Source organism: Urtica dioica, chromosome 12 (assembly GCF_054948205.1).
Source record: "Urtica dioica subsp. dioica isolate 48M chromosome 12, U.dioica_male_clone48M_v1_H2, whole genome shotgun sequence".
Taxonomy (NCBI): domain Eukaryota; kingdom Viridiplantae; phylum Streptophyta; class Magnoliopsida; order Rosales; family Urticaceae; genus Urtica; species Urtica dioica.
Window position 1 is genome coordinate 7,882,185 of NC_142767.1, and position 14,076 is coordinate 7,896,260.

The 14,076-nt window shown below is 39.0% G+C and overlaps 3 protein-coding genes, 1 non-coding gene and 1 pseudogene across 5 annotated transcripts; 3 read left to right on the plus strand and 2 right to left on the minus strand.

The window, feature by feature from the left end:
* Positions 1-1,164: 1,164 nt before the first annotated feature.
* Positions 1,165-2,384, minus strand: LOC149378883 (ferredoxin, root R-B2-like). The gene is made up of 2 exons (XM_089603443.1): positions 2,234-2,384; positions 1,165-1,854 (listed from the first exon to the last, which is right to left on the minus strand). Exon 2 carries the CDS (start codon positions 1,833-1,835, stop codon positions 1,404-1,406), a length of 432 nt encoding a protein of 143 aa, XP_089459569.1. The 5' UTR covers positions 1,836-1,854; positions 2,234-2,384; the 3' UTR covers positions 1,165-1,403.
* Positions 2,385-3,295: 911 nt separating this feature from the next.
* LOC149378884 (F-box/FBD/LRR-repeat protein At4g26340-like) lies at positions 3,296-6,019 on the plus strand (annotated as a pseudogene). The gene is made up of 3 exons (XR_016294277.1): positions 3,296-3,656; positions 4,392-5,607; positions 5,691-6,019. The product of XR_016294277.1 is annotated as an F-box/FBD/LRR-repeat protein At4g26340-like (transcript).
* LOC149378885 (U6 spliceosomal RNA) lies at positions 3,315-3,417 on the plus strand. Its single transcript, XR_016294310.1, has one exon. It is a non-coding gene; the product is annotated as a U6 spliceosomal RNA (small nuclear RNA).
* A 2,605-nt stretch (positions 6,020-8,624) lies between the features above and the next one.
* On the plus strand, positions 8,625-10,110 carry LOC149378886 (iron-sulfur assembly protein IscA-like 1, mitochondrial). Its single transcript, XM_089603259.1, has 3 exons — positions 8,625-8,927; positions 9,623-9,740; positions 9,858-10,110. Exons 1-3 carry the CDS (start codon positions 8,747-8,749, stop codon positions 9,961-9,963), a joined length of 405 nt encoding a protein of 134 aa, XP_089459385.1. The 5' UTR covers positions 8,625-8,746; the 3' UTR covers positions 9,964-10,110.
* Positions 10,111-10,866: 756 nt separating this feature from the next.
* Positions 10,867-12,727, minus strand: LOC149378887 (uncharacterized). Its single transcript, XM_089604500.1, has 2 exons — positions 12,108-12,727; positions 10,867-11,341 (listed from the first exon to the last, which is right to left on the minus strand). The coding sequence occupies exons 1-2, from the start codon at positions 12,649-12,651 to the stop codon at positions 11,160-11,162; spliced, it is 726 nt and encodes a 241-aa protein (XP_089460626.1). The 5' UTR covers positions 12,652-12,727; the 3' UTR covers positions 10,867-11,159.
* Between the last annotated feature and the right edge of the window lie 1,349 nt (positions 12,728-14,076).

Consider the following 14,076-nt stretch of genomic DNA (forward strand, 5'->3'; position numbering starts at 1 on the left):
GATCTTGATGGCATTGACATGACAAGACTCGCCGGAGAAAGATTTTGGCAAGAAGAGTATCCATGGCGTGGGTCAAGGTTGTGGCCAGCAACGGTTTTGATCCTGAACGCAGCGTCGTCAACCTGTCTTGACCGCGACCAAGAGACATAATCGTCTGCACTGAGCAGCTTCGAGACCAAGGATTTCTTTGGCATATCGAAATTTTCCAAATAGAAAAGGTAGGTCTGAACTCCGAGAATGGAACGATGTCTCGTTCCTACACTGGATCAAGAGAAGGGAACGCCATCTCATATCTTCACCGGATCGTCAGAAAGAGCTCTCCGTCGATGGAACTCTTGATTCCACCATGGACGCAGGGGAAAGGAATCAAAATGTCCAACCGAGAAAAGAGAGGAAGATAAACCTTAAATCGATGTGAGATTATGCAGCGTCGTCAATCCATTTTCCATCGAGGTTTCTTGTATCGTCACTAAAGGGAAGATGAAGAAGAAACGAATCTTGGAATTGGGGACTAATCGAAGACCTAATCTTGCTAAAAATCGCTCTGAACCGTCCGACGCGTCTCCTTCGATTAAGCCTTTTCCGCCATTGAAGTGATGGAGAAAAGAACTTGAAATCGAGAAGAAGAGATGCTGAAGAATCAGAATTCTCAAGAGGGTGCGAAAATTTGACCTTCGTGAGTTTTCACCGAAGCTTGCGTCGGAGATCTCCGTTTCCGTCTGAGTCGCCATTGGAGTCCTTGAGAGAAGGAGATGCAGAGATCGATTGCCGATCCCAGGTAATCGTGGATGATGAAGGAATTTGTTTTTCTTCTGACCTAGAAAATCAAAAGTGAAAAATCTACTTTTATACCATATTGAAAGTGTGGGCATAACTGACACTCAAAGGGTAGATCAAAAGTGGAAAGATGTCGCACTCTTATAAGGAAGAGAAAACAAAGTTAGAATGTTTATTCGATTCTACTTCGTTTTGTACAGAGTACTCAGCTTACATAGCTTCAACAACAATAAACGACATATACAGGAAAAGACTGAATAAACGACTTACAAATAAAAAATTGATTGAACGAGACTTTTCAAAGACACAACCAGAGAATTCAATGACTAATTGTAAAACACACGACTAAAGTCTAAACCACAGGATTCCAATAACAGAGGCCAAGTCTGAGCAAAAAAAAAAAAAAAGGAACGCCTTTACCACTTATAAAATGCTTGTAAACAGCTAGTATGCATACAAACGATGGAATAATATTACATTAAACACGAACGAACGGATAAGAAACATTTTGATTTTGCTGCCATTTAATTTTCTGTCACTTTGATATAAAGCACAAAGACAAAAACAACAGAAGCGGCTTTATTCATTGACTAATCGAATCACCCCTTTTCCTTTCATCGATGAACTCAGAAGAGATCTTCTTCCTTGTGGGTGTGGATGACACAGTCCGATTTGGGGTAAGAGACACAAGTGAGCACGAATCCTTTTTCGATGAGGTCGTCGTCGAGGAACGAGCCGTCGGATTGGTCCACCGAGCCCGACTCGAGCTGGCCTGCGCACGTCGAGCACGACCCCGCCCGGCACGAGTACGGCAGGTCTATCCCAGCCGACTCTGCCGAATCCAGAATGTAAGCATCGTCCGGAGCGTCGTACTCGAATTCCTCGCCTTCGGGCCCGATCAGCTTCACTCTGTACACCGCCGATAACCTGAACGACGGCCGAGATTTCAGCCCCGGCGGCGTGGTGGGGTACGAAACCCTGGTCGCCGACCACCTCGTCGTTGGGACCGAGGGTGTGAGTGGAGACACTGTTGGGAGTTTCATCTTCATTCCAGCCATGTTGAAAGAGGTCAAAGCTCTGTACAGTCGTCATGAATAACTAGTTAAAGTCCACATTCAAATTCGTATTTAATCTGACTATTCTCGGCTACGGAATTTATGCTTCGTGCTTTTTTTTTCTATTGAAGAAGCGTACAAACGAATCAGCGATCTTGAAAACCTGAGGTAGTTTTTCAATTCATCAGCTTTGTTTTCGTTTTGTACACCGAATATCTCTCACAATCATGTGGAATTTTTATCATCAAACAAGATTCCAAGTGACATCTATGTCAAGACAACGCAAAACCTAAACACGATATTGAAATAAGAGATGCTCACCTCTCAACAGATCAGAAGTTGAACACGGTACAGAAACCCATAGAGAGAAATGGTTAGAGAGTTACAGAGGGTTTGATTACCTGGAGATAGAAGAACTAGAAGAGTGGTGGTCAGACTCTGAGGGATCAATCGGTGGCTAGGTAATTGTTGCCTGGAAAGTGATCGTATATATATAGACAAACACACCCATATAATTAATTAATATATTCCAACTGTTCATTCGTCGAATTGTGGTAATTTCTTACTAATTTTTTGACAAAATATATAACACTATTATTCTCAATTATTTTGTCTGGTGATGGAGCACTGACTTCTCAGTTCTCAAAAGGCCCCCAAAAGTTATTAAAAAATTAAGTAGAATTAGTTGATTTTTACTAGTTTTTAAATTGTAGTATATATATATATATATATATTTTTTTTTTGCTTGAAATATATTGAGTTTGTACTTTGTACGAATTTTGATACACCTGTTGCAATTAGCATTGAAGTTTTATTTTATTTATTTTACAAGTGACTCCAAATAGGAAAGTAACAGATATTTGAAAGGGAGGTTGAATGACTGGATCTATCAACTTGATTGGTGCACTTTTGGGGCAGGTACGCTGGACCAGGCGCCGAGGCGTCCCATTTTTAAATCACTTTCTTCTTAAAATATTATGTAGTTTATATCAACTTGATGATGGTTTATTAATTTACAAGTATGTGACGATGTTATGTAGTCTTTATTATGTTAAAAAAATTATATGAGTTTACCTATTTAATATAAATTAAAATTTGTACCGTATGATGATTGTTGAGCTTATTAAGCAAGCTCTTTCTATAAATTCGAGATGCAAAGTAAGTCAAATTCAGATTTTTGTTATGTATATGAATCTAGACTTCTTTCTTTTCATACTTGTTAATTAGATATTATATGTACCGTACTAATGTATCTATTCTAAAGTTAAAATAATAATCATCATAAGAATGATTAGATTATTCGTTCAATTCCCTACATTCTTGTAGGAGACTAAGGATGGGCTAAGCCCTTTTTACTTCAAGCCCAAAGTAATGTTAATTAATGTGGCCCAAGAGTACAAGAGATTATTCATCAAAAATCCCACATCGCTCGAATAGATAATATTGAAAAGGTTTATATAGCATTGTTTCTCATGAGAGCTTGTCTCTTCGGAGACACCCGATAAAATTGGAACGATACAGAGAAGATTAGCATGGCCCCTGCGCAAGGATGACACGCATAAATCGAGAAATGGTCCAAATTTTTTTGTATTTTATTTCTCTACTGCCCCTTTCACACTTTTTTTTATTCAGTCATACCCTTTATTTCTCTGCCGATCTCTCTCCACCGGCAATCCCGTTCCCAACCTCTTTAAGAAAATAAGGAGCTAACGTACTTCACGTTTGTTGTACTTGTATATACCAAATTTGACGAAAAAAAACATCAGTTTCAACCTTGGCATGAAGGAAATAACTTGGTTTGAGTGAGCGAATGAAGAGCAAGAGGTAAACTTTTATTTTCGCTTTCTTCGTTTACTCTGATGCTTACTTCAAGTTTAGGCTTTTTTTTTTTTTTTTTTTTTTTTTTTTTTTTTTTTTTTTTGAGAAATGAAAAATACGACAAGCAGACAAGCCTGTATGTCCTTCGTTCAGGTTGTGATTGATATTCATTTGGGCTTTGTTTGGGATTCTTGACATAATTTTGCACTTAGGAGCTCAAATGGAATTGAAAAGAGGATGTTAGGCTTTTGAGTAAATAAGAAATTTATTGGAACGGAGATTTTGAGATCATTTCAACATAAGAAAAGTTTTTTTTTTTTCTCTACGCTATCTTCACAACGAAGCTTAATCCTGTGAATCGAAAACGAATCATCCATGAGACAATCTTTCCATTGCTAATCTCAATTCTCAGCAAATGGAGTTAGTACTAATTAGAAAAATGAAAATTCATGTGCTAAAAACACTTTGGGAATTCCCAAGCATTTTATACCTTAATGTCTCAAAAAATTTCCCCCTTATCTCCATTATAAACTGACTCCTTCTGCTGGATAAATTTAAGGAAGTAAGTTACATGCAAAAAGTCTAATAAAAAAGATTTTCACTTCTAAAACAACTTTTTATTTTATTTTGTATCTATCATTATTGTTTATGTATGTATTTTGTTTGTACTATGTGGTAATTGGCTACCTTTGTGCTTCCAAGAAATATTTGAAAAACAAATCTTTGTTTATTTTGAATCAGGACTTTTGCTTGTGTAACACCTTCAATGGCAAAGAAAAGGGAAAAAAAGCACGATCGAGGAACGATCGATGCTGGCATCTCAGAATGTGACAGGCTGTCAAAACTAGCGGACCCTCTGATCCATCACATCCTCTCATTTGTTCATACCGTCGATGCCGTTCGGACGAGCCTCCTCTCAAGGCGTTGGAGGAGGGTTTGGTATTCGGTACCCACTCTCCGATTCAGCGAATTCACCGATTTCAATGAATCAAAAGCTTTTGAAGTGTTTGTGAAGAAGTGTTTGATGCACCGTTGCAATGCCGCTCGCTACATAGCTGATTCTGCTCCGACCACGATGAAGCTCGACGTGTATCTCTGTCAGGAAAGGTATGATGTGGTAACGAAGTGGCTGAACTTTCGTGTCATTATGAATAATGTCAAGGAATTGTATCTAGGGTTTACAAACTCCGACTGCTTCGCGAACACCTGCTAATTCTTACCGTACGCGGTGATGAACTCTAGATCTCTGACACGCCTCGTCTTACGCGACGATATACGGATCGGCATTTCTTGCTCCGTGGATCTCCCGCGTTTGAAACATCTTGTCATGATCGGCGTTGATTTTCAGAAAGAGTTCATGACTTATTTTCTGAAAGGATGTCCGGTGCTCGAGGAGCTAGTCTTGATCGATGCCGGCGGAAGGGATCGACTATCAATATCGAGCTCGAGCCTCAAATCCCTGGAAGTTGATTCCGATTGTATCAAAGTGGATGTCGAAGCCGTAAATCTCGAGACTGTCGTGTTCTCAACTTCGAATTTGGATTCCGTTTTCCATTTCACAGCGTGCAGCTCGATCAGAGATCTCTCCGTTTCTCCAGTTTCCAAGGAATCCTGTCGGAATTTCGGGGAACAGATCTCTAAACTCGCTCTCCTCGACAGTTTGACTTTGACATTAGGCAATGACGTTGAAGAGATGAACATCTCGAATATGAAGCTAAAGCGTTTTTCTGTGCATAACTTTTTCGGCCAGGAATTCAAGCTCACAACAGACACTCCAAATCTGGTTTCCTTTCTTTACAGAGGTGCCATGAAATTAAGCGTGTCGATGAAGGATCCGGATCGTCGATTGGAAGGCCAGTTCGTGATTCATCTTGATAACCCCGATCAGCTGATGACTTTTCTTTCAAGGAATGATTGCTCGTGGAATAGTTTAGTCCTGTATGTCAAGCAAGATGAGGTACGTACAGTGGTACGTACAGTCTTAGATTCATATTAACCAATAATATCACTGTCTCATGTTTATTATGCCCGATTATGAAGGTTTTCATTCTTCCTAAAGATCTCGAGAAAGTTTCCAATCGACCGAAATGGCCAAACCTAAAGCATATGAAGGTAATGATTCTTGAGGAGTTGATGAGAAGATCCGAGGCTAGAAAGTCGTTGGAATGGCTATTTCCATGTCTGGAGACATTGTCCATCGAAAAAGATCACAATGCTTATACCGAGCCACTAGCTAAGTTTGGTTATTGCTATGAATTGGAGGTCTGTTCGTTCCCGGGCTGATTCAAGTTAACTTTGAAATGATTTACTTTGATATCAGACTTGCTTCAGACACAATTTTCAAACCATTTTATTGTTTTTCTGTTGTTCTTGGTCATATTTTTGTGGAAATCCAACTCAAAACCAATTGGTATTAAGTGGAGGGTCCCAACCAATATATAAACACATGTCAATTCACACAACCAATGTGAGACTCATTTCCCACTTCAATAATTTTCAGAACAGAGCCAACATCTTTTCTGCTTGGTATTAGAAATTATAAAATCACTGATAAGTGATGAAAGGGTCACTCTGTAGGAATTTTATTTTTTCTTGTAGGAATTAGATTTTTATTCTGTGGGATAGTATCTAGTTTTCTTTTCCAAACACTTTGTTCATCTGAATCCCAACTATTTACTATGGTGGCATAAATATAACGTATAAATCGATTCTGCCGTCAAAATATCTCTAATACGCCATGTTCATGCAAAATAATGGCCGTGGCCAGGTTTCAAAATATCTTTATTTTGATCAGCCGAGAATATGTTTGTTCTATTTGAATGGATATTGATATGCTCTTGAGTTGATACCACAACGTTGAAGTTCCTACAAGAAAATGGTCAGCCATATATAGAGATACATGTACCTGGGTTCCCCAAGTAATTTCAGGAGTTTATTTATTTGATTTTTCTTTCTGTCTTTGAAAGTTTCCATAACATAGCACCTAATACCATATTTTTTTTTTTTGTATCATGGATCAAGAAGACATGGATGAGTGTGTATCGGTAAATTCATATGTAAGGCTGTATGCAATGGCTTGTAGAGATCAGAATCAGTTTGGTATAATTCCAAATTGTTGAACTCTAGCAATGGTTGATTGCGAGAAGTTGTAGCCACAGAAGGGTTGTTGCACTTCTTGTATTGAGATTCGTCTAATATAAGAACAATCCGGTCTTCACACTTGTTATAAAACCGAGTCTGTTCGGCATATATGTGTGATCGCCGAGACAATTGTTTTATGTATTTTATGACATCAACAAGAAGAAAGAGAGATCAAGTTTGATGTAAATTTATTAGTTTCATATTTATATAAAAAAAAAAAAAAATCAAAACTCAACTTTCAAGTCTAAACCCAAAGTAACCCTATTATGTGTAGACGGTAGTGATGAAAATGAATACGATAGAGAATGAGACACAACGTAACGTACGGTCATATATTTTTCTTTATTTGGAATCAGGACAATATTTATGTTATTAATATGTCGTTGAGACGGCCGCCTTCTATAAAAAAATTTACTTATTAACCGTTATCACAACACCACGAATACCTATGAGGATAAATATGCTATTTATCATGTACCGATGTAGCGCCACATATTCCGAATGGATAAGTCAACATCCACATAAAAAAGGATACACAATGATCGTGAATAAGACATGACAAAATGTTCAGTTTCTTGCAAAACAAGTCACACAAGCAATTGAGGAGAAGGGGGTTAATCATGGGTAATTTTTCCGTAAAATACTATAATTAGAGCCCAATACGGGCTTACTTTTAGAAGACTATGCGGTGCTCGACGTTCATCTCGCACGTCGGCCAGCCTTCTCCATACGGACCATTTCGACTGGTTTCGCCTTGTCTTGGGCTCATCGGGGAACAACTCCAATTCCCGACTTGTTTGTGCAAGAATGGTCTAGTCGGATGGTCTTGCCCTTCTTCAAAGTCAGATCCACGATAAGCGACAGATGCCCCAAACTCAACTGGGTCGGTCCACGTAACTCAAAAGGGTCTTTCCATCCTGGGTCCCGCACTCACCTGCCAGTCTAGATGGTCCAACGGAAGCAACGCTACGGGTCACGAATCGTGCTGAAAAACGGGCCGTGACATCAAGCTAAAAAACAACAGCAAAAAGGAAAAAAATCAACACTATGACCTCGAAACACAAGGTTCTGATATTAGGACCTCAATTAAACACAAGATCCCACGAGTCACACAAACGCGAGACGTGGAGCTACACGGATTTAACGCCTCCTTCTCATATGTGACGCCTCTTCACCACATATTTACATTTATGATACTCCCCGGATTATTATAAGCTTTTTTCTCGTTCTCTATAAATAGATACGCAAGGCATGAGGAAAAGGTAAGTTCTTTGAACTCTAAAAACTTAGCCGAAAGTCAATCTCAGTTATTCCTCTCTAAAACGACTAAAGTTTGAAGACGAGATGAGCCTCCCCCCACCTCGACACTGCAGCAAATCTATTCGCACTCTTTGAGTTCGCGGCTTCTGTCGAGCGTCGTAAGTTACCTCTCTTACGAGGTCAGAGTATACCGATGACATGGGACCCACGCTCAAGGTCCGACTTTGAGTCGAATCGGAAGTCTTAAGCGTCGGCCTGAAACCGATCATTAACATTTATAAAATGAAATCGCGGTCCGAAGTAAATTAGTTAACTAAAAAATAAATTAAATTTACTATTTAATTAATTAATTAATTTATTGCATGTTGGGTGGATTATTTTTTTTAATAAAATGAAATTTTAGCTATAATATTTTAAAAAGTTAGGAGAATGATTAATTGCAATAAATATTGATTGTAAGATTTAAATCAATGATTACATTATCAAAATTGACTATTTCATTTTAAAATCTGGGAGCATTGGTAAGTTACAATTTCAATATTAAGTATAGGTCATTTATTAGGGATGAATTATTTATAAATTGAGGGATGAGGTGCCGAAATTCTAGAAACTGTACCATGCCAAGCCAAGCCCAAGGAACATACCAGAAAGAATTCTGACTTACTTCGTCCGTTAGAGAGAGAGAGAGAGAAACTATGGCGGCTTCAGCGTCGTCTTCGGTGATGGCGAAGGCTCTGCGACGGCAAGTTCTGAGCTTGACGGACGCCGCCGCTGAGCGAATAGGCCACCTTCTCCGGCAACGTCAGCGCTCCTTCCTCCGCCTCGGCGTCAAGGCCCGCGGCTGCAACGGCTTATCCTACACCCTCAATTACGCCGGTACATTTACTATCTTACCCTTTCAGCCATTGTTATCGATTCTGAGGATCCATGGAGATTTGTACTTGTGTATATGCTTATCAGATTCAGATAAATATACCTAGAAACGCCGAGCGTAATCTGATCCCAATCGTTGCTGGTAGAAATATCGAGAAGAGCTTATGTTGCGTTCTGATTCAATTCAATCATGTTCCTGATGGTTGTAGTTTATGATAAAATCCTCTTTAGGATTTTTATTTTTCCGCAATTTTTCTATCCCATAGTAAATTAAAAAAATATCGTAGGGAAATGCTGGGAGATGAGAGGAAGTAAGAATATTTTCATCTAGTATCTTGAACTTGGGGGAAAATTGAGGATGAAAGTAGAGATGGAGAACATTAGTACTGAAAGTCGGTTAATTTTTTTTTTTTCATAAATAATTCATGAGGTATATGAAATCCACGCTTCCGTTGTAAGTTTACATTGTAATACTTGTAGTTCTAAACCAGGGTAATGAGAGTAGTGTCAATTCTGAACTCCAAATAACTATTGCGCATAATTATTTGAATGTTTCCGTCCAAATGAGTACCAATGGAAGCTAGTTAGGACGAGCTTGTGCCTCTCTGTCATGAATTTCCCTCTGGTTGGCTTAAAACTTTTTATTCATCTATAATATCATTGAATTAGAATGTTTTCTTGGTTGTTCTTGGTTACAGATGAAAAAGGAAAATTCGATGAGTTGGTCGAAGACAAGGGCGTGAAAATATTGATTGAACCCAAGGCCCTTATGCACGTCGTCGGAACAAAAATGGATTTTGTCGACGATAAGCTCAGGTACTAATTTGCATATATTATGGGAATCGTTCATGGTTTCCTCTGATCTGAACATCTGAATCCTGATCTGTTACATTAATTTGACTATGGTCATCTCTTGTCTTTGTGTTCAAGCAGATCAGAGTTCATTTTTATAAACCCAAACTCAAAAGGCCAGTGTGGATGTGGAGAATCCTTCATGACGACAACCAATGCAGAAGCGGCCAAGCGAGGCGGTGTATAAAGACTCGAAAACATATTTGTAACACAAGTTAATTACTTTTGCATTGCTTAGCAAATTTTTGATTCCCTAAATAAATTAAGGAAAAAGATGTCTGAATAAATATACCCTCTTATGCACTTGTGAATGTATATGTACCAAGTTTTTGTTCATAGGAATATCTCAAACTAGCTCGTTGTAAATGATAATTAATGGATAACTCCTTGTTTTAGTTTTACTGGTGGTGCTGAACCAGGGATTAATTTTCAATAAACAAAATTATTTTCTCTGGTACCCCATCTAGTCCAATAGTTTCTTTCGCCTTGGGCTTCAAGACCCCCATAGTAACAAAAAAGAGTGTTCTAAACTATTAGCAGGCAGCATTTAAGAAGGGTGCAGAACTTGCTAATCTATGGGTATACCATGAAGTTACATAGTTTGTACCTGTGAACCATTCTCCAACCTACAAAAAGAGAAGGGTCCCTCTGCAAATAAATCATTTTCATCTTTGGTAAATTTATCAATGGCTATAGTCGTAGTGATCCTCCTATTTAAATACTTCAACAATTTTGGAACATCTCATATTATTTTTCGAATATTAGAGGCTTCATTTTTTGTGTATGATTTTTTTCCCGTACCCCTCTTTCGAATGGGCTTCAATTTGCATATCTTTTCCTATTTTTAATACCCGCTTGAACCATAATTGTTTTTTGATTCATCAATCAGATCGGGTTTCTTTTTTAAAGACCCGTTCAAAAACAAGTAACCTCATTTCTCGTTACCAACGGATCCCTATACATATTACTCTCGTTCCTTCACCTAATTTTATTTCAGAACTCCTTTAGAAAATTTAAAAAACTTCATCTAAAGATTATTGCAACTGATACTAAAGTCACTCTTTTACATCTTGTATAATACCCAAATACATTGGAAATCTAAACACGTCATATATAGTGATAACCCATAAATTTCACATGGAATATTTTTACATTAGTGAGATCCAATCCAACAATGAGGTAGTAGTGGGTGAAAAAAGCTAAAGTAATATACACGAAAGAGAAGCAAATGTGATGGAACTGTTTACTAATGTTATACTTCAAACGTTTCACAGTTTTGATGTGGTAATCCAAATTTCAACCTTACCTTGAATTAATTATAGGGAGAGCATCAAATATGGTTTCAAGTCTGAATCTCAGTCAAGCAACACATGAACTCTAGAGTCAGTTCTTCTTGAGAGGAGATAATCGGTGCTTAGACCACTCTTCGAGAGCAGAACGGTGAAGAGCATTCATACGAATGTAGGGTCGTTTCTGTTTGATTAATTTCTCAGCATCTTTCCAATTCTCCACTACGCCAATGGCCACCAATAAAGCACACATTACAGCAACACTTCTTCCATGCCCTAAAAATGTTGTAAATCATAAACATTCAATAACATAAACACCACAAACATCGCGTAATAGACATTATATATAAGAAATCTACTTAATCGAAAAAATTTAAACAGGAAACAATATTCACAATTTCACCGGCTATCACACATTCAACAAATAAATATTTTTCAATCTTGATTTGTCAAATTCAGTTTCCATTGAAGGCTGGCTTTGAGTCCCGCTGATACGAATCAGCCTCATAAAGCATTTATCCTTCCAATTCAAAGGTAATTGAAGGAACAAAGTATTCAATTTGCTATTACGTTGATCCCAATCAAACATCAACCACACACACATACAAGGATCTGATTGCTAAACTGTTTTCTTGATAAACTGATTGCAACTGATTGCTAAGCTGTATCTCATGAATCTGATTGCTAAACTGTTTTCTTGAAAAAATCTCTTGTCATAAGTTTTTCATAAACGCTTTAGTCGAAGAATTATATATTTTGAAGCTCTTCTCAGTTCTGAACTTCCTATCACAGCTTAGCAGCAGAAACACTGTCAAAACCTCATAGAGAGGAGGAAAAAAATGCACATGATCCACACACACACACATACAAGGATCAAAAATCCGATACTGCATCTAGTTAATGACACTTTTCAAGCTTGACTTTCTAAAACTAACGGTGGTTAGAATCACTACACATCTAGTGTTGTATGGTCAAACAAGCATGCTTACCTATCTAGAAACAATCAATGGATGAACGAGATAAAAAAAAAAAAATCACATACCATAAGCGCAGTGAACGAACACCGGAATATTCATCTCCCGCTTCCGACACGCCCACTTCACGGCCGACTCGATATCCGCCGGCCGAGGAGACCGCGTGTCCCAAGTCGGCACGCACAGATACGCGCTTTTCGAAAACTCCGAAACCCTAGGAAACTCGCACGTACAGTCCACCACGGCAGGGTTTCCCGGCGGCATTTTCTCCGGCGAGCACGGCCATCCTCCGACGAACACGCCTTCGGAGACCTCCGTGTACGGCTCCTCGCCGCTGAAGAGCCTCCGGAGCGCCGAGAAGGCACGCGCGAAGTAGAGATATGGACTGAAGAGGATTAAGGACCAGATCGGAAAAGTTCCGTCTCTCCTCTTGGCCAGAAGCAATGGGAGGTCGATGAGCGGGATCGAAGCGATCGAGACCAGGGCTGATATCAGAGAGGCGTAGAGAAACGGGATCGATACGAGTCCGAATTCCAAGCTTCTGAGGTAGACGAAAGATGAGAACAGAACCAAGGCTTTTAGGCCGATCAGGAACGAGATTCCCAAACCCATTTTCTGAGTCTACAGTCACGGAATCGAAAGGATTGACATGAAATTACACCAAGTTAATATAGTTTAGAAAATCCGAAGTAAATATAAGAAAATTAAATTTAGATTTAAGAAGTTAAGTCGATAAAATCATAAAAGTAATACTTATTTATTTTATTTTTTTCTTGTAGTAAAAAGATGGGAGTGTGGGGGCGAGGAATTAAGCCTACGGAAGAGGTTGAGACCATTATCGGGGCAGACGTATCACCGCGCCTCGATCGGTGGAGGATACAGGTAGGCGGTCCCACCACCCAGACTGTAGGACCCACCAGGCCGGTAGTCACGGGACACCGAATTAGCTCGCTCACTAAAGACGGTTTGTCCGGGATACATTCCCTGCCAGACTTTCACAGGTCCACAAGCTCGTTCCGCTCGCGAGTTAGACTTACATATTCGGACCCACATCCAAAGCCCACCTTAATGCTCCGCTTGGTCACAGGCCCGCGCTACCAGGCCCAGCGATACTTATTCCTGCTTCCTCCACTTATATACTCCCTCTTTCTATTCTTCTTTTTCGATGTGGGACTTGTTGCTTCGTTGCGCTACCCAAAAAAACATAAAGGAAAACGGATTTAAAACGAATATTGTGAACGAACACCTTAATAGAGTCGAAACACTTTTATTTTAACCAAAATATGTTCTGAGGGACTATGTTCTGATACTTAATGCCATTCATTTTGACAACTTTGCTCACTCTCGCCCAGCAGTTTTTTAAATCCTAATTTTGTTGAAACAAATTTAAAATGGGTATTGTAACGAAATAGTCAAAATGAAACTACGAAATTTGTTTTTAACCTATGTTTCACAACTTTTACGAAAATAGCCAACATGATTATATGTAGGGATGGCAATTTGACTCGTTACCCGCGTTCCGGCCCGTTACCCGAATTATTCGGGTCGGGTAATATCCGTTCTTTTTGGGTAAACGGGTAAACGGGTAATACCCGTTACAGTTTTTAACGGGTCCGGGTACGGGTAACGGAATAGTCATCCCGTACCCGGTTACCCGGGACCCGACCCGTTAACTTTTAAATATTTAAAAAGATAATAAATTTTTATATGTTACAAAGAAGATGACCAAATTACAATGAAGATGATCAATTTGTATTAGCACTTAGATATTTTTCACTTAAATTTTATTATTTTTAAATTTTATATTGTTGATGGATTTTTATTTTATAAACGGGTAAACGGGTAAGTGGGTCTACCCGACCCGCTACCCTTTTTTTAAACCGGGTAAATGGGTAACGGGTCTAATATTTTTAACCCGCTTACCCGGCGGGTATCCCCGTTACCCGGCCCGTCTTAAAATCAGGGTAAATGGGTCCGGGTAACGGGTAAAAAATTATAGCGGGTACGGGTAACAGAATAGGTGTACCCGGCTTTACC

Bases quoted from the DNA above. Each gene is read 5' to 3' on its own strand.
- LOC149378883 (XM_089603443.1), bottom strand. From the start codon at position 1,835: ATGGCTGGAATGAAGATGAAACTCCCAACAGTGTCTCCACTCACACCC.
- LOC149378886 (XM_089603259.1), top strand. From the start codon at position 8,747: ATGGCGGCTTCAGCGTCGTCTTCGGTGATGGCGAAGGCTCTGCGACGG. The intron at 8,928-9,622 runs GTACATTTACTA...TCTTGGTTACAG, and splicing joins CTACACCCTCAATTACGCCG to ATGAAAAAGGAAAATTCGAT. The intron at 9,741-9,857 runs GTACTAATTTGC...GTGTTCAAGCAG, and splicing joins TTTGTCGACGATAAGCTCAG to ATCAGAGTTCATTTTTATAA.
- LOC149378887 (XM_089604500.1), bottom strand. From the start codon at position 12,651: ATGGGTTTGGGAATCTCGTTCCTGATCGGCCTAAAAGCCTTGGTTCTG. The intron at 11,342-12,107 runs GTATGTGATTTT...CAACATTTTTAG, and splicing joins GTTCGTTCACTGCGCTTATG to GGCATGGAAGAAGTGTTGCT.